Here is a 26,907-nt window from a genome sequence, read left to right as displayed (position 1 = left end):
GGGTACATCACTGTGGGAGCTCTGGCCCTCTATACAGGTAGAGTACATCACGGTGGGAGCTCTTGCCAACTACATAGTTAGAATACGTCACTGGAGGAGAACTGGCCCTCTAAACAGGTAGAGTACATCACGGTGGGAGCTCTTGCCAACTACATAGTTAGAATACGTCACAGTAGGAGAACTGGCCCTCTATACAGGTAGAGTACATCACGGTGGGAGCTCTTGCCAACTACATAGTTAGAATACGTCACAGTAGGAGAACTGGCCCTCTATACAGGTAGAGTACATCACGGTGGGAGCTCTTGCCAACTACATAGTTAGAATACGTCACTGGAGGAGAACTGGCCCTCTATACAGGTAGAGTACATCACGGTGGGAGCTCTTGCCAACTACATAGTTAGAATACGTCACTGGAGGAGAACTGGCCCTCTATATGGGTACATAGCCGTGGGAAGTAGAGGGCTGAATAAATAAAAAAAATACAGGTAACTGTAGACTGACTTGTATCTCTCTATAACTTTCTCCCCGTTATGTGAAATTTTGGGCTATTTCAAAGCAATTGACTACTAATCCCCTGCATTAACCTCACAAGACAATTCTGCCAAATATAACTGCACATGTTCCTAGTAGAATTTCGCAATACTGTTATTTCATTTTTTCAACACGGCATGAATATCTGACTATTATCAGACTAATATCTGATTTGTTGTTGAACAGCTGACCTGAAGATGGCCCTGACTGCGGAGACTAAGAGCTGGATGGTGGACTACGGCCTGCACTGTAACAGGAAGTACCGGACAGATATGGAGAACATCTTCACGTTAGTGGATGAGGCGGCAAAGAAACTGAACCGACCAATCAAAGACTTGGATGACATCCGCATCGCCATGGCATCGCTGAAGGAGATCAGAGAGCAGCAGATCTCCATTGACTTCCATGTGGGACCCATAGAGGTAGGGAACACAAATGCACACTTCTTTCAGAGAGACAGTGGTGGAAAGAGTACCCAATTGTCATATTTGAGTAAAAGTATAGCTACCTTAATAGAAAGTAACTCAAGTAAAATTGAATGTGAGCCAGTAATATAGTACCTGGGTAAAAGTCTAAAAGTATTTGGTTTTAAATATACTTAAGTATCAAAAGTAATGTATAAATAATAAACATTCCTCCTGCAAAGCAGACAACACCATTTTCTTGTTTTTAAAATGTATGGATAGCCAGGGGCACACTCCAACATTCAGACATTATTTACAAAATGTGCTTTTGTGTCTAGTGAGTCTGCCAAGCCAGAGGGAGTAGGGATGACCATGTGTTTTCATGAAAAATGCTTGAATTTCACCATTTTCCTGTCCTGCTAAGCATTCAAAAGGTATCGAGTACTTTTGGTTGTCAGGGAAAATGTATGGAGTAAAAAGTACTATATTTTCTTTAGGAATGTAGTGAAGCAAAAGTAAAAGTAGTCAAAAATATGAATAGTAAAGTACAGATACCCAGAAAAACTACTTAAGTAGTACTTTAAAGTATTTTACTGTATTAATAATTCACTGAGACTATTTGCAATGTCCACTTTCATTCAGTAGGAGGCAAATCTTAATTCCCACCTATGTCGAATTTCTACTTAGTCTATGGGCATTGGTATCAATGGGTGATAATTCAACTTAGGTGGAAGTTAGAATTTGCCCATAGTTTGATTAAGTCCTTGAAGTCTGTATTTGGTTGTGAGAAGACACTGGAGATCTGTGTTGTACCATGTGTCTGTTCAGTGCTGTGCCTTCTCCTTTCCCTTTCCTAGGAGTCCTATGCCATGCTCCATAAGTACGGCCTGGTAGTGGCGAAGGAGGAGGCAGAGAAGGTGGACACGCTGCGCTACACCTGGGAGAAGCTGCTAGCCCGTAGCACAGAGGTCCAGAATGAGCTGGTGTCCCTGCAGCCCAACTTCAGAGGAGAGCTCATAGACAACGTGCAGACGTTTGTGGAGGACTGTAGACACTTCTATCAGGACTATAACAAGGTTCAGACACGTCTCAAAGCTACACCTAACACCAAGGCTGTCTAGGTCCTACTCACAGCTACACCTAACACCAAGGCTGTCTAGGTCCTACTCACAGCTACACCTAACACCAAGGCTGTCTAGGTCCTACTCACAGCTACACCTAACACCAAGGCTGTCTAGGTCCTACTCACAGCTACACCTAACACCAAGGCTGTCTAGGTCCTACTCACAGCTACACCTAACACCAAGGCTGTCTAGGTCCTACTCACAGCTACACCTAACACCAAGGCTGTCTAGGTCCTACTCACAGCTACACCTAACACCAAGGCTGTCTAGGTCCTACTCACAGCTACACCTAACACCAAGGCTGTCTAGGTCCTACTCACAGCTACACCTAACACCAAGGCTGTCTAGGTCCTACTCACAGCTACACCTAACACCAAGGCTGTCTAGGTCCTACTCACAGCTACACCTAACACCAAGGCTGTCTAGGTCCTACTCACAGCTACACCTAACACCAAGGCTGTCTAGGTCCTACTCACAGCTACACCTAACACCAAGGCTGTCTAGGTCTTACTCACAGCTACACCTAACACCAAGGCTGTCTAGGTCTTACTCACAGCTACATGTAACACCAAGGCTGTCTAGGTCTTACTCACAGCTACACGTAACACCAAGGCTGTCTAGGTCTTACTCACAGCTACACCTAACACCAAGGCTGTCTAGGTCTTACTCACAGCTATACCTAACATCAAGGCTGCCTAGGTCTTACTCACAGCTACACGTAACACCAAGGCTGTCTAGGTCTTACTCACAGCTACACGTAACACCAAGGCTGCCTAGGTCTTACTCACAGCTACATGTAACACCAAGGCTGTCTAGGTCTTACTCACAGCTACATGTAACACCAAGGCTGTCTAGGTCTTACTCACAGCTACACGTAACACCAAGGCTGCCTAGGTCTTACTCACAGCTACATGTAACACCAAGGCTGTCTAGGTCTTACTCACAGCTACATGTAACACCAAGGCTGTCTAGGTCTTACTCACAGCTACATGTAACACCAAGGCTGCCTAGGTCTTACTCACAGCTACATGTAACACCAAGGCTGTCTAGGTCTTACTCACAGCTACACGTAACACCAAGGCTGCCTAGGTCTTACTCACAGCTACATGTAACACCAAGGCTGTCTAGGTCTTACTCACAGCTACATGTAACACCAAGGCTGTCTAGGTCTTACTCACAGCTACACATAACACCAAGGCTGCCTAGGTCTTACTCACAGCTGCATGTAACACCAAGGCTGTCTAGGTCTTACTCACAGCTACATGTAACACCAAGGCTGTCTAGGTCTTACTCACAGCTACATGTAACACCAAGGCTTTCTAGGTCTTACTCACAGCTACACCTAACACCAAGGCTGTCTAGGTCTTACTCACAGCTACATGTAACACCAAGGCTGTCTAGGTCTTACTCACAGCTACACCTAACACCAAGGCTGTCTAGGTCTTACTCACAGCTACATGTAACACCAAGGCTGTCTGGGTCTTAGACATTTCTATTTCTATTACAGTTAACTTGGCACGCTCTAACTAAGACTGCTAGCTAATTGCTGACGTAGGCTGTGTTTCATTCCCAGGACGGTCCCATGGTTGTCGGACTGGCTCCCCAAGACGCTAGTGACTGTCTCATCATGTTTCAGGTGAGTACAGTGTGTACAGTGTGTATATTCAAGAGAGGAATCTAGTATATACCTCTCTGCAGCACTTCATTAAAGTTGATACATTCACATAGGTTTTCATTCACATGTTCTATGTCTTATTTCTTTAATGTATTACTTATTTCTACCATATTTAACATAGCCAACAACATGCATGATTGTATTATTGTGTGTTGTATGGTTTTGGAAATGATATATGTGACCATTCATGCACTTTATTGGACATTTCATTTTGTTTGGTCAGAATCGCTTTGACAACCTGTTCCGTAAGTATATCACCTACACTGGTGGAGAGGAGCTGTTTGGCCTGCCTGTGACCCAACACCCTCAGCTGCTGGAGATCCGGAGACAGCTCACCCTCCTCCAGAAGCTCTATGGACTCTACAACAGTGTCATCGACACCGTCAACGGCTACTATGACATCCTCTGGGCCGACATCCACATAGACAGGATCAATGACGAACTTCTTGACTTCCAGACGCGGTAAGGAAACCAAACTACTACCCAGACCATGAGAGACATTTACACAGAACTCATTGATGAATAATCTCATTGAGGATTTACATTTCCAAAAGGAAGTTAGATGTTCGTGTTTTTTCACCCTCCCATTTCCAGTTGTCGCAAGCTGCCCCGTGCCCTCAAAGAGTGGAAGGCATTCCTTGACCTGAAGAAAAGTATAGATGATTTCAACGAGTGTTGCCCCCTACTAGAACTGATGACCAACAAGGCCATGATGACGCGTCACTGGAAGAGAATCACAGAGGTGACAGGACACAGCATCGAGGTGGAGACGGACACTTTCAAGCTGCGCAACATCATGGAAGCTCCGCTTCTCAAATGCAAAGAGGAAATTGAGGTGATTATGGATTTTTGTTGTTGCTGTTGTTGGTGCTGAAACCCGGGAAGGAACCAGGTAATTGATTCTCTATAGCCGTACAACTACCGGTACTCCACTCACCATGTGTTGTAGTACCACCTGTTAACAGTAAGTAACTGTGCTGTAGTACCACCTGCTAACAGTAAGTAACTGTTGTAGTACCACCTGTTAACAGTAAGTAACTGTGTTGTAGTACCACCTGCTAACAGTAAGTAACTGTTGTAGTACCACCTGCTAACAGTAAGTAACTGTTGTAGTACCACCTGTTAACAGTAAGTAACTGTGTTGTAGTACCACCTGTTAACAGTAAGTAACTGTGTTGTAGTACCACCTGCTAACAGTAACTGTGTTGTAGTACCACCTGCTAACAATAACTGTGTTGTAGTACCACCTGCTAACAGTAAGTAACTGTGTTGTAGTACCACCTGCTAACAGTAACTGTGTTGTAGGGCCACCTGCTAATAATCAGTAACTGTGTTGTAGTACCACCTGCTAATAGTAACTGTGTTGTAATACCACCTGCTAACAGTAAGTAACTGTTTTGTAGTACCACCTGCTAACAGTAACTGTGTTGTAGTACCACCTGCTAACAATAACTGTGTTGTAGTACCACCTGCTAACAGTAAGTAACTGTGTTGTAGTACCACCTGCTAACAGTAAGTAACTGTGTTGTAGTACCACCTGCTAACAGTAAGTAACTGTGTTGTAGCACCACCTGTTAATAGTAACTGTTTTGTAGTACCACCTGCTAACAGTAACTGTGTTGTAGGACCACCTGCTAGTAGTAACTGTGTTTTAGGACCACCTGCTATCAGTAAGTAACTGTGTTGTAGTACCACCTGCTAACAGTAAGTAACTGTGTTGTACCACCACCTGCTGACAGTAACTGTGTTGTAGTACCACCTGCTAACAGTAAGTAACTGTGTTGTAGCACCACCTGCTGACAGTAACTGTGTTGTAGTACCACCTGCTAACAGTAAGTAACTTTGTAAGTCGCTCTGGATAAGAGCGTCTGCTAAATGACTTAAATGTAAATGTAAATGTATAACTAAATTGAGGCAAGAAAAAAAGGTTGTTTGACCCCAATGGGACAAGTTGATTAATTAAACAAAGGTAAAATAAAGATGAATGTTGTTTGAACTCCCGCTGGGCAGGATATTTGCATCAGTGCGGTGAAGGAGAGGGACATTGAGCAGAAGCTGAAGCAGGTGATTACTGAGTGGGACAACAAGACGTTCACCTTCGCCAACTTCAAGACGCGAGGGGAGCTGCTGCTGAGGGGCGACAGCACCGCTGAGATCATTACTAACATGGAGGACAGCCTCATGGTGCTGGGATCACTCATGAGCAACAGGTTAGACTAGAGACCTACTGGAGGCACAAATGACTTAGCCTGGAAATCTAGACTGATTTCTGCTTCATGCTTGTTAACAATAGTGAAATTTAGCCTAATTCAGTCTTGATTTTGAGGCAACAAATGACCTGGGGGTTCGGAGTGATATATGATTTCTTCTCCATTTTTTATCATATTTCAGTACAGGAGGTTGGTGGGACCTTAATTGGGGATAACGGGCTCATGGTAATGACTGGAGCGGAATCTGTGGAATAGTATCAAACACATGGTTCACAGGTGTTTGATGCCATTCCATTTGCTCCGTTCCGGCAATTATTATGAGCCCCCTCAGCAGCCTTCACTGTATTTCAGCATCCAGTTGACTTGTCATCTAGAGTTCAGCAGTTGTGGTGTTTGTGTTTAGACAGTTGTGTTTAGACTGGGGGTGCTATGTATAAATCCCTGTAAGGTTTCAGCTGCATTGTACAGACTTTTAGTGTTGTTTGTGTACTGTAGTAGTCAATGCTTAACTTAGATGATGACTTGGTGTTCCACAGGTACAACACGCCATTCAAGCCCCAGATCCAGAAATGGGTTCAGAACCTTTCCAATACCACTGACATCATAGAGAACTGGATGACTGTCCAGAACCTGTGGATCTACCTCGAGGCTGTGTTCGTGGGAGGGGACATAGCCAAACAGCTACCCAAGGTAAGAACCAATACATTGACGTTTCATCTGAAAACACATCTTTAACCTTATGCTATTAGCGATGGGGTTCCACAATTTCTTGAACTTTTACAGTGCCCTGGTTTTTTAGAAATCACTTATTGGGGGAAAACCCAGGAACTTTTGCAAACTTAGGAATGACAATCTAGTCTGAATCATCTGAATGACAGGAGGCGAAACGTTTCTCCAACATCGACAAGTCCTGGGTGAAGATCATGACACGGGTCCATGAGATGCCCAACGTGGTGCTGTCATGTGTGGGGGACGAGACCATGGGACAGCTGTTGCCTCACCTGCTGGAACAACTGGAGATATGTCAGAAGTCTCTCACTGGGTAAGTCTATCTGAATGTCTATCGGACGTTTCTCACTAGGTAAGTCTGTCTGGAGGTCTGCCAGAATTCTCTGGGTAAATATGTCTGGAGGTCTGTCAAAAGTCTCTGGGTAAGTCTGCCTGGAGGTCAGACAGACTTACCCAGAGACTTCTGACAGACCTCCAGACAGACTTACCCAGAGACTTCTGACAGACCTCCAGGCAGACTTACCCAGTGAGAGACTTCTATCTGGAGGTCTGCCAGAAGTCTCTTGGTAAGTCTGTCTAGAGGTCTGTCAGAAGTCTCTGGGTAAGTCTGCCTGGAGGTCTACCAGAAGTCTCTGGGTAAGTCTGTCTGCAGGTCTATCAGAAGTCTCTCACTGGGTCGGCCTATACTTATACTTTGAATTCGTTTTAAATAGTTGAATTGAAAGTATTCATGTACCAGTATGACACCTTCCAAGTTTGCCTACGTTGGTAACTTAATGATGTGTACTAAACTAGTAATATTTTCAATCCTTTTTTTTAGGGGTAGCTTTAATCTTGCAGATATCCAGTTTTCAACCCTTGGTTGTGTGTGATTGTGTGACTGACAGGTACTTGGAGAAGAAGCGTCTGCTGTTCCCTCGGTTCTTCTTTGTGTCTGACCCGGCCCTGTTGGAGATACTGGGCCAAGCCTCGGACTCCCACACCATCCAGGCCCACCTGCTCAACGTCTTTGACAACATTAAATGTGTCCGCTTCCATGACAAGGTACAGTAACGCGCAGACAGACATATACAGTGAGGGAAAAAGTATTTGATCCCCTGCTGATTTTGTACGTTTGCCCACTGACAAAGAAATTATCCGTCTATAATTTTATTGGTAGGTTTATTTGAACAATGAGAGACAGAATAACAAAATTATCCAGAAAAACGCATGTCAAAAATGTTATAAATGTATTTGTATTTTAATGAGGGAAATAAGTATTTGACCCCTCTGAAAAACATGACTTAGTACTTGGTGGCAAAACCCTTGTTGTCAATCAGAGGTCAGACGTTTCTTGTAGTTGGCCACCAGGTTTGTACACATCTCAGAAGGGATTTTGTCCCACTCCTCTTTGCAGATCTTCTCCAAGTCATTAAGGTTTCGAGGCTGACGTTCGGCAACTCGAACCTTCAGCTCCCTCCACAGAATTTCTATGGGATTAAGGTCTGGAGACTGGCTAGGCCACTCCAGGACCTTAATGTGCTTCTTCTTGAGCCACTCCATTGTTGCCTTGGCCGTGTGTTTTGGGTCATTGTCATGCTGGAATGCCCATCCACGACCTGTCTTCAATGCCCTGGCTGAGGGAAGGAGGTTCTCACCCAAGATTTGACGGTACATGGCCCCATTTCCTCGTCCCATTGATGCGGTGAAGTTGTCCTGTCCCCTTAGCAGAAAAACACCCCCAAAGCATAATGTTTCCACCTCCATGTTTGACGGTGGGAATGGTATTCTTGGGGTGATAGGCAGCATTCCTCCTCCAAACACGGCTAGTTGAGTTGATGCCAAAGAGATCCATTTTGGTCTCATCTCATCATAACAATTTCACCCAGTTGTCCTCTGAATCACTCAGATGTTCATTGGCAAACTTCAGACGGGCATGTATATGTGCTTTCTTGAGCAGGGGGACCTTGCGGGCGCTGCAGGATTTCAATCCTTCACGGCGTAGTGTGTTACCAATTGATCATTGACAAGATCCTCCCGTGTAGTTCTGGGCCGATTCCTCACCGTTCTCACGATCATTGCAACTCCACGAGGTGAGATCTTGCATGGAGCCCCAGGCAGAGGGAGATTGATAGTTATTTTGTGTTTCTTCCATTTGCGAATAATCGCACCAACTGTTGTCACCTTCTCACCAAGCTGCTTGGCGGTGGTCTTGTAGCCCAATCCAGCCTTGTGTAGGTCTAAATCTTGGCCCTGACATCCTTGGAGAGCTCTTTGGTCTTGGCCATGGTGGAGAGTTCGGAATCTGATTGAATGATTGCTTCTGTGGACAGGTGTCTTTTATACAGGTAACAAACTGAGATTAGGAACACTCCCTTTAAGAGTGTGCTCCTAATCTCATCTCGTTGCCTGTATAAAGACACCTGGGAGCCAGAAATCTTTCTGATTGAGAGGGGGTCAAATACTTAATACTTGTTATTCTGTCTCTCACAGTTCAAATAAACCTACCATTAAAATTATAGACTCATCATTTCTTTGTCAGTGGGCAAACGGACAAAATCAGCAGAGGATCAAATACTTTTTTCCCTCACTGTAATTTCTTTCAACAACTATCCCCGTCAGGCCTCCTGATCAATTGACTTATTTGACTATTAGTAGTATCTGTCCTTAGTAACTAGTATAGTAACTAACCCGGATTCAGCAAAATCAATAGTATCTGCTCTTCTGTCTCCACAGATGTACGACCGGATCCTGGCCATCTCGTCCAGGGAGGGGGAGACGGTAGAGCTGGATTGGCCGGTGATGGCTGAAGGGAACGTGGAGGTCTGGCTCAACGCCCTGCTGAAGGAATCTCAGAGGTCTCTTCACCTGGTCATCAGACAGGCTGTCCTGGCCATCCAGGACTCAGGCTTCCAGCTCATTGAGTTCCTGGACACTTTCCCTGCTCAGGTGGGGAGACATGGGATACATCCTAAATGCCACCCTATTACAAAGTCCACTACTTTTAACCCAGACCCTGTTCAAAAGTAGTGCACTATATAGGCTGCCATTTGTGACATAGTCCTGGTCTTGGAGTCATCATTCATTCGCTTTTATAATGTGATAGATGACCTTAACTTTGACCTTGGAGCAATGGCCTTGTAGTAAGGCTTTCCCGCATCTATGTTCCATTACTCAATACCTGATCTGGGATTCCTGTTCTTCTGACATTATCCTCCATTATTGTATAACTGAAACTGATCTACACACTAGCCACATTCCATACATTCCTGATGTTATACATGGTCCTGATTACAGCCCTGATTGTTAGGAAGCCAGGAAAGATGACTTTACATTCTCTCATTGATGTCCTATCATGATGTCCTCTCTTCCTGACTCCATCAACCAGGTTGGTTTGCTGGGAGTCCAGATGATCTGGACCAGAAACTCAGAGGAGGCCCTGACCAACGCCCGCTACGACCGTAAGATCATGCCCAAGACCAACCAGTTCTTCCTGGAGCTTCTCAACACCCTGATAGACATGACCACTAAAGACCTGGCCTCAATGGAGCGGGCCAAGTATGAGACACTCATAACCATCCATGTTCACCAGAGGGACATCTTTGATGACCTGGTGAGTGGACTGGAATCACAAACTGAATCAGGCGCTAAAATAGTACTTCAACCCCAAAGGTCCCTTTTGGCAAACTGTTCCACCAAATATTTTCTGATTAGGGCATGGTAGTGTCTGAGAATATCAATTTGAGTTTCCCCTGGTATTCAAATCACATTTGACAATTGGAGTTTTAGGGATTTCAGAGACTTTAGTAATGCTTTGTTTCCAGAATGGTTTCTCTTTCCCCCTGCTCTCCCCTCAGTGTCGGCTGCATATCAAAAGCCCTACAGACTTTGAGTGGCTGAAGCAGTGTCGTTTCTACTTCAATGAGGACTCTGACAAGATGATCATCAACATGACTGACGTGGGCTTCATCTATCAGAATGAGTTCCTGGGCTGCACTGACAGACTGGTCATCACCCCTCTGACTGACAGGTAGGGACTAACTAGGCATCACCCCTCCCACTGACAGGTAGGGACTAACTAGGCATCACCCCTCTCACTGACAGGTAGGGACTAACTAGTCATCACCCCTCTCACTGACAGGTAGGGACTAACTAGTCATCACCCCTCTGACTGACAGGTAGGGACTAACTAGGCATCACCCCTCCCACTGACAGGTAGGGACTAACTAGGCATCACCCCTCTCACTGACAGGTAGGGACTAACTAGTCATCACCCCTCTCACAGGTAGGGACTGACTCGGCATCACCCCTCTCACTGACAGGTAGGGACTAACTAGGCATCACCCCTCCCACTGACAGGTAGGGACTAACTAGGCATCACCACTCTCACTGACAGGTAGGGACTAACTAGTCATCACCCCTCTCACAGGTAGGGACTAACTAGTCATCACCCCTCTCACAGGTAGGGACTGACTCGGCATCACCCCTCTCACTGACAGGTAGGGACTAACTAGTCATCACCCCTCTCACAGGTAGGGACTAACTAGTCATCACCCCTCTCACAGGTAGGGACTGACTCGGCATCACCCCTCTCACTGACAGGTAGGGACTAACTAGTCATCACCCCTCTCACTGACAGGTAGGGACTAACTCGTCATCACCCCTCTCACTGACAGGTAGGGACTAACTCTGCATCACCCCTCTCACAGGTAGGGACTAACTCGGCATCACCCCTCTCACTGACAGGTAGGGACTAACTAGTCATCACCCCTCTCACTGACAGGTAGGGACTAACTCGTCATCACCCCTCTCACTGACAGGTAGGGACTAACTCGTCATCACCCCTTTCACTGACAGGTAGGGACTAACTAGTCATCACCCCTCTGACTGACAGGTAGGGACTAACTAGTCATCACCCCTCTGACTGACAGGTAGGGACTAACTAGTCATCACCCCTCTGACTGACAGGTAGGGACTAACTAGTCATCACCCCTCTGACTGACAGGTAGTGACTAACTAGTCATCACCCCTCTGACTGACAGGTAGGGACTAACTAATCTTCACATCTCTTACTGACAGGTAGGGACTAACTGCCAGTACCATGGCCCAGACTAACTTTTTAGTGCCCACAAGTGTATGGTGTATCACATTGAATATCTTTGGGTGATTATCCTGGATGTACCTTTTCCTTGGTGTGTGTTTGTCCCAGGTGCTACATCACACTGGCCCAGGCTCTGGGGATGAGTATGGGAGGAGCCCCGGCCGGCCCTGCAGGTACAGGGAAGACTGAGACCACTAAAGACATGGGCCGCTGCCTGGGGAAGTATGTGGTGGTCTTCAACTGCTCCGACCAGATGGACTTCAGAGGACTGGGGAGGATCTTTAAAGGTAGGAGCTTCTACTCATATTGCCTGGTCCCAAATACATTTGTGCTCTCTTGCCAACTCCTGTGCCGTTTGCATGGCAATGACCATAGGAGTTGGATATCCAGTACAAACGTATATGATTTGTGGCAATTATAGGCTATATAAGATGTCACTCATATTACTGTGAAGAGAATGATGATCTCAACCTGAACCTAATGAACAGTGTAATGTTGTGTGTCTGATTTGCAGGTCAGGCTCTTGGGGTTGTTTTGAATGAGGAGTTCAATGTGAAGAGTGATGTGTAAAGTTGTGTTGATTGACAGGTCGGGCTCTTGGGGTTGTTTTGAATGAGGAGTTTAATGTGAAGAGTGATGTGTAATGTTGTGTTGATTGACAGGCCTAGCCCAGTCGGGCTCGTGGGGCTGTTTTGATGAGTTCAACCGTATCGACCTATCAGTGCTCTCCGTGGCGGCCCAGCAGATCGCCATCGTGCTTACCTGCAAGAAGGAGCGCCGCAAGAACTTCATCTTCACCGACGGAGACAACGTGGAAATGAATCCCGAATTCGGCATCTTCCTGACTATGGTTATTATTATTAGCCATCTATAAACTACTCCCTGTAGAAACCCCTTCACAAACATGTTGTCAAGTAGAGCTTCATTTAAAGTACTTCTGAAAGGAATAGTGAATTCTTGTCTCAAAGAAGATTAACTGAAACTAGTCCAAATCAGACAAGGTTTATTATTACTTAGAGGATGTTAGTCATAAACTTTGTTTAGCTCTTTATTCTTAACAGACTCACCTGGTTAAATAAAGATTTGGTTTATAAATGTTTTTTCCCCCATCAGAACCCGGGCTACGCAGGTCGTCAGGAGCTTCCAGAGAACCTGAAGATCAACTTCCGCTCAGTGGCCATGATGGTCCCAGACGGTCAGATCATCATCCGGGTCAAGCTGGCCAGCTGTGGCTTCATAGACAACATAGAGCTGGCCAGGAAGTTTTTCACCCTCTACAAACTGTGTGAGGAGCAGCTCTCCAAGCAGGTCAGCTGTGAAATTAAATGTAACTACTGTAGGTATTTCAATGAGAGCTGAACACAAGATATACATTTTAGTAGTTCCATATGAGTAAACAATCAAGTTAAGTGAAATGTTATTTAAAGGTGTATCATCAAAGTCTCAAATCCCTTTAGAGGGAATTGACATACCACATGTCAGGTGGATGGATTATCTTGCCACAGAGAAATGGTCACTAACAGAGATGTTAACGCATTTGTGCACAAATGTGAGAGAAATGCATTTTTTCTTTGGTCTATGAACAATTTCTGGGTTCTTTTATTTCAGCTCAGGAAACATAGAACTAACACTTTACATGCTGCGTTCATATTTTTGGTTCAGTATAAAAACAATTTAACTGTCCATGTATGTGTTGATTATGATTTTTGTGTAGTTCATAGTTTGATTTCCATACAGTCCATGTTGGGTTCACTCTGTTTTTAAGGTGCATTATGACTTTGGACTGCGAAACATTTTGTCAGTTCTGCGAATACTGGGGGCGGTGAAACGAGCAAACCCCAATGACACAGAATCTACCATCGTCATGAGGGTTCTCAGAGATATGAACCTGTCCAAGCTGGTGAGTACAGTCACTCAAATATACAGGACATTCTCCTCGAAATCAACTGCTGTTCTCCTCGAAATCAACTGCTGTTCTCCTCAAAATCAACTGCCATTTTAGAAAAGCCATTTTTTTAAAGCAGCATTATTGTTTTGTTTTTTCATATACTATTCTGTAATACGCGAATAATGATTTCATCTTCAGTGAGGTGCAACATAACAGAAGTGGCATTGTGGTTAACGTCACTGACATAATACTATATGATATGTGTGTGACATAATACGGACTTCACTGACATAATACTATATGTGTGTGACATAATACGGACTTCACTGACATAATACTATATGTGTGTGACATAATACGGACTTCACTGACATAATACTATATGTGTGTGACATAATACGGACTTCACTGACATAATACTATGTGTGTGACATAATACGGACTTCACTGACATACTATATGTGTGTGACATAATACGGACTTCACTGACATAATACTATGTGTGTGACATAATACGGACTTCACTGACATAATACTATATGTGTGTCACATAATACAGACTTCACTGACATAATACTATATGTGTGCGACATAATACGGACTTCACTGACATAATACTATATGTCTGTGACATAATACGGACTTCACTGACGTAATACTATGTGTGTGACATAATACGGACTTCACTGACATAATACTATGTGTGTGACATAATACCGACTTCACTGACATAATACTATATGATATGTGTGTGACATAATACGGACTTCACTGACATAATACTATATGATATGTGTGTGACATAATACGGACTTCACTGACATAATACTATATGATATGTGTGTGACATAATACGGACTTCACTGACATAATACTATATGTGTGTGACATAATACTAACTTCACTGACATAATACTATGTGTGTGACATAATACCAACTTCACTGACATAATACTATATGTGTGTGACATAATACGGACTTCACTGACATAATACTATATGATATGTGTGTGACATAATACGGACTTCACTGACATAATACTATATGATATGTGTGTGACATAATACGGACTTCACTGACATAATACTATATGATATGTGTGTGACATAATACGGACTTCACTGACATAATACTATGTGTGTGACATAATACGGACTTCACTGACATACTATATGTGTGTGACATAATACGGACTTCACTGACATAATGCTATGTGTGTGACATAATACGGACTTCACTGACATAATACTATATGTGTGTGACATAATACGGACTTCACTGACATAATACTATATGTGTGCGACATAATACGGACTTCACTGACATAATACTATATGTGTGTGACATAATACGGACTTCACTGACATAATAATATGTGTGTGACATAATACGGACTTCACTGACATAATACTATGTGTGTGACATAATACGGACTTCACTGACATAATACTATATGATATGTGTGTGACATAATACGGACTTCACTGACATAATACTATATGTGTGTGACATAGTACTGACTTCACTGACATAATACTATGTGTGTGACATAATACCGACTTCACTGACATAATACTATGTGTGTGACATAAAACGGACTTCACTGACATAATACTATATGTGTGTGACATAATACTAACTTCACTGACATAATACTATGTGTGTGACATAATACCGGACTTCACTGACATAATACTATATGTGTGTGACATAATACGGACTTCACTGACATAATACTATATGTGTGTGACATAATACTAACTTCACTGACATAATACTATGTGTGTGACATAATACCGACTTCACTGACATAATACTATGTGTGTGACATAATACGGACTTCACTGACATAATACTATGTGTGTGACATAATACGGACTTCACTGACATACTATATGTGTGTGACATAATACGGACTTCACTGACATAATACTATGTGTGTGACATAATACGGACTTCACTGACATAATACTATATGTGTGTGACATAATACGGACTTCACTGACATAATACTAAATGTGTGCGACATAATGGACTTCACTGACATACTATATGTGTGTGACATAATACGGACTTCACTGACGTAATACTATGTGTGTGACATAATACGGACTTCACTGACATAATACTATATGATATGTGTGTGACATAATACGGACTTCACTGACATAATACTATATGTGTGTGACATAATACGGACTTCACTGACATAATACTATATGTGTGTGACATAATACGGACTTCACTGACATAATACTATATGTGTGTGACATAATACGGACTTCACTGACATAATACTATGTGTGTGACATAATACGGACTTCACTGACATACTATATGTGTGTGCCATAATACGGACTTCACTGACATAATACTATGTGTGTGACATAATACGGACTTCACTGACATAATACTATATGTGTGTCACATAATACAGACTTCACTGACATAATACTATATGTGTGCGACATAATACGGACTTCACTGACATAATACTATATGTCTGTGACATAATACGGACTTCACTGACGTAATACTATGTGTGTGACATAATACGGACTTCACTGACATAATACTATATGATATGTGTGTGACATAATACGGACTTCACTGACATAATACTATATGTGTGTGACATAATACGGACTTCACTGACATAATACTATATGTGTGTGACATAATACGGACTTCACTGACATAATACTATGTGTGTGACATAATACGGACTTCACTGACATAATACTATATGATATGTGTGTGACATAATACGGACTTCACTGACATAATACTATATGTGTGTGACATAGTACTGACTTCACTGACATAATACTATGTGTGTGACATAATACCGACTTCACTGACATAATACTATGTGTGTGACATAAAACGGACTTCACTGACATAATACTATATGTGTGTGACATAATACTAACTTCACTGACATAATACTATGTGTGTGACATAATACCGACTTCACTGACATAATACTATATGTGTGTGACATAATACGGACTTCACTGACATAATACTATATGTGTGTGACATAATACTAACTTCACTGACATAATACTATGTGTGTGACATAATACCGACTTCACTGACATAATACTATGTGTGTGACATAATACGGACTTCACTGACATAATACTATGTGTGTGACATAATACGGACTTCACTGACATACTATATGTGTGTGACATAATACGGACTTCACTGACATAATACTATGTGTGTGACATAATACGGACTTCACTGACACAATACTATATGTGTGTGACATAATACGGACTTCACTGACATAATACTAAATGTGTGCGACATAATACGGACTTCACTGACATACTATATGTGTGTGACATAATACGGACTTCACTGACATAATACTATGTGTGTGACATAATACGGACTTCACTGACATAATACTATATGATATGTGTGTGACATAATACGGACTTCACTGACATAATACTATATGTGTGTGACATAATACGGACTTCACTGACATAATACTATATGTGTGTGACATAATACGGACTTCACTGACATAATACTATATGTGTGTGACATAATACGGACTTCACTGACATAATACTATGTGTGTGACATAATACGGACTTCACTGACATACTATATGTGTGTGACATAATACGGACTTCACTGACATAATACTATGTGTGTGACATAATACGGACTTCACTGACATAATACTATATGTGTGTCACATAATACAGACTTCACTGACATAATACTATATGTGTGCGACATAATACGGACTTCACTGACATAATACTATATGTCTGTGACATAATACGGACTTCACTGACATAATACTATGTGTGTGACATAATACCAACTTCACTGACATAATACTATATGTGTGTGACATAATACGGACTTCACTGACATAATACTATATGATATGTGTGTGACATAATACGGACTTCACTGACATAATACTATATGATATGTGTGTGACATAATACGGACTTCACTGACATAATACTATGTGTGTGACATAATATGGACTTCACTGACATACTATATGTGTGTGACATAATACGGACTTCACTGACATAATGCTATGTGTGTGACATAATACGGACTTCACTGACATAATACTATATGTGTGTGACATAATACGGACTTCACTGACATAATACTATATGTGTGCGACATAATACGGACTTCACTGACATAATACTATATGTGTGTGACATAATACGGACTTCACTGACATAATACTAAATGTGTGCGACATAATACGGACTTCACTGACATACTATATGTGTGTGACATAATACGGACTTCACTGACATAATACTATGTGTGTGACATAATACGGACTTCACTGACATAATACTATATGATATGTGTGTGACATAATACGGACTTCACTGACATAATACTATATGTGTGTGACATAATACGGACTTCACTGACATAATACTATATGTGTGTGACATAATACGGACTTCACTGACATAATACTATATGTGTGTGACATAATACGGACTTCACTGACATAATACTATGTGTGTGACATAATACGGACTTCACTGACATACTATATGTGTGTGACATAATACGGACTTCACTGACATAATACTATGTGTGTGACATAATACGGACTTCACTGACATAATACTATATGTGTGTCACATAATACAGACTTCACTGACATAATACTATATGTGTGCGACATAATACGGACTTCACTGACATAATACTATATGTCTGTGACATAATACGGACTTCACTGACATAATACTATGTGTGTGACATAATACCAACTTCACTGACATAATACTATATGTGTGACATAATACGGACTTCACTGACATAATACTATATGATATGTGTGTGACATAATACGGACTTCACTGACATAATACTATATGATATGTGTGTGACATAATACGGACTTCACTGACATAATACTATGTGTGTGACATAATATGGACTTCACTGACATACTATATGTGTGTGACATAATACGGACTTCACTGACATAATGCTATGTGTGTGACATAATACGGACTTCACTGACATAATACTATATGTGTGTGACATAATACGGACTTCACTGACATAATACTATATGTGTGCGACATAATACGGACTTCACTGACATAATACTATATGTGTGTGACATAATACGGACTTCACTGACATAATAATATGTGTGTGACATAATACGGACTTCACTGACATAATACTATGTGTGTGACATAATACGGACTTCACTGACATAATACTATGTGTGTGACATAATACGGACTTCACTGACATAATACTATATGATATGTGTGTGACATAATACGGACTTCACTGACATAATACTATATGTGTGTGACATAATACGGACTTCACTGACATAATACTATATGTGTGTGACATAATACGGACTTCACTGACATAATACTATATGTGTGTGACATAATACGGACTTCACTGACATAATACTATGTGTGTGACATAATACGGACTTCACTGACATACTATATGTGTGTGACATAATACGGACTTCACTGACATAATACTATGTGTGTGACATAATACGGACTTCACTGACATAATACTATATGTGTGTCACATAATACAGACTTCACTGACATAATACTATATGTGTGTAATACGGACTTCACTGACATAATACTATATGTCTGTGACATTCACTGACATAATACTATGTGTGTGACATAATACGGACTTCACTGACATAATACTATGTGTGTGACATAATACGGACTTCACTGACATAATACTATATGATATGTGTGTGACATAATACGGACTTCACTGACATAATACTATGTGTGTGACATAATACGGACTTCACTGACATAATATGTGTGTGACTATGTGACATAATGCTATGTGTGTGACATAATACGGACTTCACTGACATAATACTATATGTGTGTGACATAATACGGACTTCACTGACATAATACTATATGTGTGTGTGACTTCACTGACATAATACTATATGTGTGTGACATAATACGGACTTCACTGACATAATAATATGTGTGTGACATAATACGGACTTCACTGACATAATACTATGTGTGTGACATAATACGGACTTCACTGACATAATACTATATGATATGTGTGTGACATAATACGGACTTCACTGACATAATACTATGTGTGTGACATAATACGGACTTCACTGACATAATACTATATGATATGTGTGTGACATAATACGGACTTCACTGACATAATACTATATGTGTGTGACATAATACGGACTTCACTGACATAATACTATATGTGTGTGACATAATACGGACTTCACTGACATAATACTATGTGTGTGACATAATACGGACTTCACTGACATAATACTATATGATATGTGTGTGACATAATACGGACTTCACTGACATAATACTATATGTGTGTGACATAGTACTGACTTCACTGACATAATACTATGTGTGTGACATAATACCGACTTCACTGACATAATACTATGTGTGTGACATAAAACGGACTTCACTGACATAATACTATATGTGTGTGACATAATACTAACTTCACTGACATAATACTATGTGTGTGACATAATACCGACTTCACTGACATAATACTATATGTGTGTGACATAATACGGACTTCACTGACATAATACTATATGTGTGTGACATAATACTAACTTCACTGACATAATACTATGTGTGTGACATAATACCGACTTCACTGACATAATACTATGTGTGTGACATAATACGGACTTCACTGACATAATACTATGTGTGTGACATAATACGGACTTCACTGACATACTATATGTGTGTGACATAATACGGACTTCACTGACATAATACTATGTGTGTGACATAATACGGACTTCACTGACATAATACTATATGTGTGTGACATAATACGGACTTCACTGACATAATACTAAATGTGTGCGACATAATACGGACTTCACTGACATACTATATGTGTGTGACATAATACGGACTTCACTGACATAATACTATGTGTGTGACATAATACGGACTTCACTGACATAATACTATATGTGTGTCACATAATACAGACTTCACTGACATAATACTATATGTGTGCGACATAATACGGACTTCACTGACATAATACTATATGTCTGTGACATAATACGGACTTCACTGACGTAATACTATGTGTGTGACATAATACGGACTTCACTGACATAATACTATGTGTGTGACATAATACCGACTTCACTGACATAATACTATATGATATGTGTGTGACATAATACGGACTTCACTGACATAATACTATATGATATGTGTGTGACATAATACGGACTTCACTGACATAATACTATATGATATGTGTGTGACATAATACGGACTTCACTGACATAATACTATATGTGTGTGACATAATACTAACTTCACTGACATAATACTATGTGTGTGACATAATACCAACTTCACTGACATAATACTATATGTGTGTGACATAATACGGACTTCACTGACATAATACTATATGATATGTGTGTGACATAATACGGACTTCACTGACATAATACTACATGATATGTGTGTGACATAATACGGACTTCACTGACATAATACTATGTGTGTGACATAATACGGACTTCACTGACATACTATATGTGTGTGACATAACTAATGGACTTCACTGACATAATGCTATGTGTGTGACATAATACGGACTTCACTGACATAATAATATGTGTGTGTGACATAATACGGACTTCACTGACATAATACTATATGTGTGCGACATAATACGGACTTCACTGACATAATACTATATGTGTGTGACATAATACGGACTTCACTGACATAATAATATGTGTGTGACATAATACGGACTTCACTGACATAATACTATGTGTGTGACATAATACGGACTTCACTGACATAATACTATATGATATGTGTGTGACATAATACGGACTTCACTGACATAATACTATATGTGTGTGACATAATACGGACTTCACTGACATAATACTATATGTGTGTGACATAATACGGACTTCACTGACATAATACTATGTGTGTGACATAATACGGACTTCACTGACATAATACTATATGATATGTGTGTGACATAATACGGACTTCACTGACATAATACTATATGTGTGTGACATAGTACTGACTTCACTGACATAATACTATGTGTGTGACATAATACCGACTTCACTGACATAATACTATGTGTGTGACATAAAACGGACTTCACTGACATAATACTATATGTGTGTGACATAATACTAACTTCACTGACATAATACTATGTGTGTGACATAATACCGACTTCACTGACATAATACTATATGTGTGTGACATAATACGGACTTCACTGACATAATACTATATGTGTGTGACATAATACTAACTTCACTGACATAATACTATGTGTGTGACATAATACCGACTTCACTGACATAATACTATGTGTGTGACATAATACGGACTTCACTGACATAATACTATGTGTGTGACATAATACGGACTTCACTGACATACTATATGTGTGTGACATAATACGGACTTCACTGACATAATACTATGTGTGTGACATAATACGGACTTCACTGACATAATACTATATGTGTGTGACATAATACGGACTTCACCAACATAATACTAAATGTGTGCGACATAATACGGACTTCACTGACATACTATATGTGTGTGACATAATACGGACTTCACTGACATAATACTATGTGTGTGACATAATACGGACTTCACTGACATAATACTATGTGTGTGACATAATACGGACTTCACTGACATAATACTATATGATATGTGTGTGACATAATACGGACTTCACTGACATAATACTATATGTGTGTGACATAATACGGACTTCACTGACATAATACTATGTGTGTGACATAATACGGACTTCACTGACATAATACTATATGATATGTGTGTGACATAATACGGACTTCTGTTGTGCACTTGAGTGAAGACCCAAAAGCGGTTTAACAAAAACAGAGTTCTTTAATGAGAACACAGGTAAGACATAGATCCTCTTCAGACGTTGATAATGGCAAAATTGACAACCCGCAGAGAGGGCGACAAATGAAACATAAAGTCCCTCTGATAAATAACAAGAGAGTCCCCTTCTTAGCAGCAGAGGAGAATAGCTGGGTTAGCGGCGACAGGCTGCAGGTCTCTCTGGGTAGGCGCCGGTCATAGAGGAACAGTGGTACCTGATCTCACGTAGCATCAGATGAACTGGACACAGTGCAAACGAAAGACAGTTAGTAGTGTACAGGATGCACCTGCCAGGCAGATTCCGACAGGATAGGACAAGGATGAAGCAAACGAGACGATAGCTTGCTTCTGGCATGAGAAACTCAAATGAGAATCTGACACCGAAAGTAGCAGGAACAGAGAGAGAAATAGAGACCTAATCAAAGGGAAAAAAGGGAACAGGTGGGGAAAGGGTGAACGAGGTAGTTAGAGGAGATGAGGAACAGCTGGAGAAGGAGAGAAAGAGAAGGTAACCTAATAAGACATGACAACTTCACTGACATAATACTATATGTGTGTGACATAATACGGACTTCACTGACATAATACTATATGATATGTGTGACATAATACGGACTTCACTGACATAATACTATATGTGTGTGACGTAATTCTGACTTCACTGACATAATACTATATGTGTGTGACATAATACGGACTTCACTGACATAATACTATGTGTGTGACATAATACGGACTTCACTGACATAATAATATATGTGTGTGACATAATGCTAACTTCACTGACATAATACTATATGATATGTGTGTGACAAAATACGGACTTCACTAACATAATGCTATATGTGTTGACAGATAGATGAAGATGAGCCGTTGTTCCTCAGCCTGATAGAGGACCTCTTCCCTGGGATCCAGCTGGATAAAGCAGGCTTCTCAGAGCTGGAGACAGCTATCGACAAACAGGTGAGAGAACATTTTATATAACATAATCCCATTACATTAAGTTTGAAAATTCTCCCTGTTACTCTGAAGTCTATCAACTATAAAAATAATTGACCCAATAAATTACTGGGAGTTTATATATGGAGTGTGCGATTCTCTTTATTTTGATAGTTTAAGGTTGCTGTTGTTGTGTTAGCTGATTAGCTGTTGTTGTCTCAGCTGTTGTTTTAGCTAGCTCTCCCAATCAACACCTGCGATTACTTTATGCCTTGCTGTATGTCTCTCTCAAATATCAATATGCCTTGTATACTGTTGTTAGGTTAGTATCATTGTTTTAGTTTACAATGGAGCCCCTAGTTCCACTCTTCATACCTCTGATGCCTCCTTTGTCCCACCTCCCACACATGTGGTGACCTTACCCATTACACCCAGATGGTCCAGAGATCCAACCTCTCTTATCATCACCCAGTGCCTGGACTTACCTCCGCTGTACCCGCACCCCACCATACCCCTGTCTGCACTTTATGCCCTGAATCTATTCTACCATGCCCAAAAATCTGCTCCTTTTATTCCTTGTTCCCAACGCTCTAGGCGACCAGTTTTGAAAGCCTTTAGCCGCACCCTCATCCTACTCCTCCTTTGTTCTGGTAAACCCAGGCCCTGCATGTCCCCAGGCACCCTCATTTGTTGACTTCGGTGATCGAAAAAGCCTTGGTTTCATGCATGTCAACATCAGAAGCCTCCTCCCTAAGTTTGTTTTACTCACTGCTTTAGCATACTCTGCCAACCTGATGTCCTTGCCGTGTCTGAATCCTGGCTTAGGAAGGCCACCAAAAATTCTGAGATTTCCATACCCAACTATAACATTTTCCGTCAAGATAGAACTGCCAAATGGGGCGGAGTTGCAGTCTACTGCAGAGATAGCCTGCAAAGTAATATCATACTTTCCAGGTCCATACCCAAACAGTTCGAACTACTAATTTTTAAAATGACTCTCTCCAGAAATAAGTCTCTCACTGTTGCCGCCTGCTACCGACCCCCCTCAGCTCCCAGCTGTGCCCTGGACACCATTTGTGAATTGATCGCCCCCATCTAGCTTCAGAGTTTGTTCTGTTAGGTGACTTAAACTGGGATATGCTTAACACCCCGGCAGTCCTACAATCTAAGCTAGATGCCCTCAATCTCACACAAATCATCAAGGAACCCACCAGGTACAACCCTAAATCTGTAAACAAGGGCACCCTCATAGATGTTATCCTGACCAACTGGCCCTTCAAATACACCTCCGCTGTCTTCAATCAGGATCTCAGCGATCACTGCCTCATTGCCTGTATCCGCTATGGGCCCGCAGTCAAACGACCACCCCTCATCACTGTCAAACGCTCCCTAAAACACTTCTGCGAGCAGGCCTTTCTAATCGACCTGGCCCGGGTATCCTGGAAGGATATTGACCTCATCTCGTCAGTTGAGGATGCCTGGTCATTCTTTAAAAGTAACTTCCTCACCATCTTAGAAAAGCATGCTCTGTTCAAAAAATGCAGAACTAAGAACAGATATAGCCCTTGGTTCTCTCCAGACCTGACTGCCCTCGACCAGCACAAAAACATCCTGTGGCGGACTGCAATAGCATCGAATAGTCCCCGCGATATGCAACTGTTCAGGGAAGTCAGGAACCAATACACGCAGTCAGTCAGGAAAGCAAAGGCCAGCTTTTTCAAGCAGAAATTTTCATCCTGTAGCTCTAACTCCAAAAAGTTCTGGGACACTGTAAAGTCCATGGAGAACAAGAGCACCTCCTCCCAGCTGCCCACTGCACTGAGGCTAGGTAACACGGTCACCACTGATAAATCCATGCTAATCGAAAACTTCAACAAGCATTTCTCAATGGCTGGCCATGTCTTCCTCCTGGCTACTCCAACCTCGGCCAACAGCTCCGCCCCCCCCCCGCAGCTACTCGCCCAAGCCTCCCCAGCTTCTCCTTTACCCAAATCCAGATAGCAGATGTTCTGAAAGAGCTGCAAAACCTGGACCCATACAAATCAGCTGGTCTTGACAATCTGGACCCTCTATCTCTGAAACTATCCGCCGCCATTGTCGCAACCCCTATTACCAGCCTGTTCAACCTCTCTTTCATATTGTCTGAGATCCCCAAGGATTGGAAAGCTGCCGCAGTCATCCCCCTCTTCAAAGGGGGAGAAACCCTGGACCCACACTGTTACAGACCTATATCCATCCTGCCCTGCCTAACTAAGGTCTTCGAAAGCCTAGTCAACAAACAGATCACTGACCATCTCGAATCCCACCGTACCTTCTCCGCTGTGCAATCTGGTTTCCGAGCCGGTCACGGGTGCACCTCAGCCACGCTCAAGGTACTAAACAATATCATAACCGCTATCGATAAAAGACAGTACTGTGCAGCCGTCTTCATCGACCTGGCCAAGGCTTTTGACTCTGTCAATCACCATATTCTTATCAGCAGACTCAGTAGCCTCGGTTTTTCTAATGACTGCCTTGCATGGATCACCAACTACTTTACAGACAGAGTTCAGTGTGTCAAATCGGAGGGCATTTTGTCCGGTCCTCTGGCAGTCTCTATGGGGGTGCCACAGAGTTCAATTCTCGGGCCGACTCTTTTCTCTGTATATATCAATGATGTTGCTCTTGCTGCGGGCGATTCCCTGATTCACCTCTATGCAGACGACACCATTCTGTATACTTCTGGCCCTTCCTTGGACACTGTGCTATCTAACCTCCAAACGAGCTTCAATGCCATACAACACTCCTTTTGTGGCCTTCAACTGCTCTTAAACGCTAGTAAAACCAAATGCATGCTTTTCAACCGTTCGCTGCCTGCACCCGCACGCCCGACTAGCATCACCACCCTGGATGGTTCCGACCTAGAATATGTGGACATCTATAAGTACCTAGGTGTCTGGCTAGACTGTAAACTCTCCTTCCAGACTCATATCAAACATCTCCAATCTAAAATAAAATCTAGAGTCGGCTTTCTATTCCGCAACAAAGCCTCCTTCACTCACGCCGCCAAACTTACCCTAGTAAAACTGACTATCCTACCGATCCTCGACTTCGGCAATGTCATCTACAAAATAGCTTCCAATACTCTACTCAGCAAACTGGATGCAGTTTATCACAGTGCCATCCGTTTTGTTACTAAAGCACCTTATACCACCCACCACTGCGACCTGTATGCTCTAGTAGGCTGGTCCTCGCTTCATATTCGTCGCCAGACCCACTGGCTCCAGGTCATCTACAAGTCCATGCTAGGTAAAGCTCCGCCTTATCTCAGTTCACGCGCTCCAG

At 41.9% G+C, this 26,907-nt stretch overlaps 1 protein-coding gene across 1 annotated transcript in view; it reads left to right on the top strand.

Moving 5' to 3' along the window:
- LOC135522128 (dynein axonemal heavy chain 5-like) overlaps positions 1-26,907 on the top strand; it is a 75,283-nt gene that overhangs the window by 17,456 nt on the left and 30,920 nt on the right. The window contains 17 exon segments of the mRNA XM_064948113.1: positions 718-953; positions 1,793-2,011; positions 3,633-3,695; positions 3,958-4,196; positions 4,329-4,569; positions 5,745-5,944; positions 6,481-6,634; positions 6,823-6,986; positions 7,561-7,717; positions 9,389-9,601; positions 10,041-10,265; positions 10,510-10,682; positions 11,862-12,040; positions 12,416-12,603; positions 12,867-13,061; positions 13,519-13,653; positions 23,500-23,607. Coding sequence (XP_064804185.1) covers positions 718-953; positions 1,793-2,011; positions 3,633-3,695; positions 3,958-4,196; positions 4,329-4,569; positions 5,745-5,944; positions 6,481-6,634; positions 6,823-6,986; positions 7,561-7,717; positions 9,389-9,601; positions 10,041-10,265; positions 10,510-10,682; positions 11,862-12,040; positions 12,416-12,603; positions 12,867-13,061; positions 13,519-13,653; positions 23,500-23,607 — 3,089 coding nt within the window.

Source organism: Oncorhynchus masou, chromosome 30, assembly GCF_036934945.1.
Source record: "Oncorhynchus masou masou isolate Uvic2021 chromosome 30, UVic_Omas_1.1, whole genome shotgun sequence".
Taxonomy (NCBI): domain Eukaryota; kingdom Metazoa; phylum Chordata; class Actinopteri; order Salmoniformes; family Salmonidae; genus Oncorhynchus; species Oncorhynchus masou.
The sequence above is the reverse complement of the archived record's forward strand: the minus strand, read 5'-3'. Positions and strand labels throughout refer to the sequence as shown.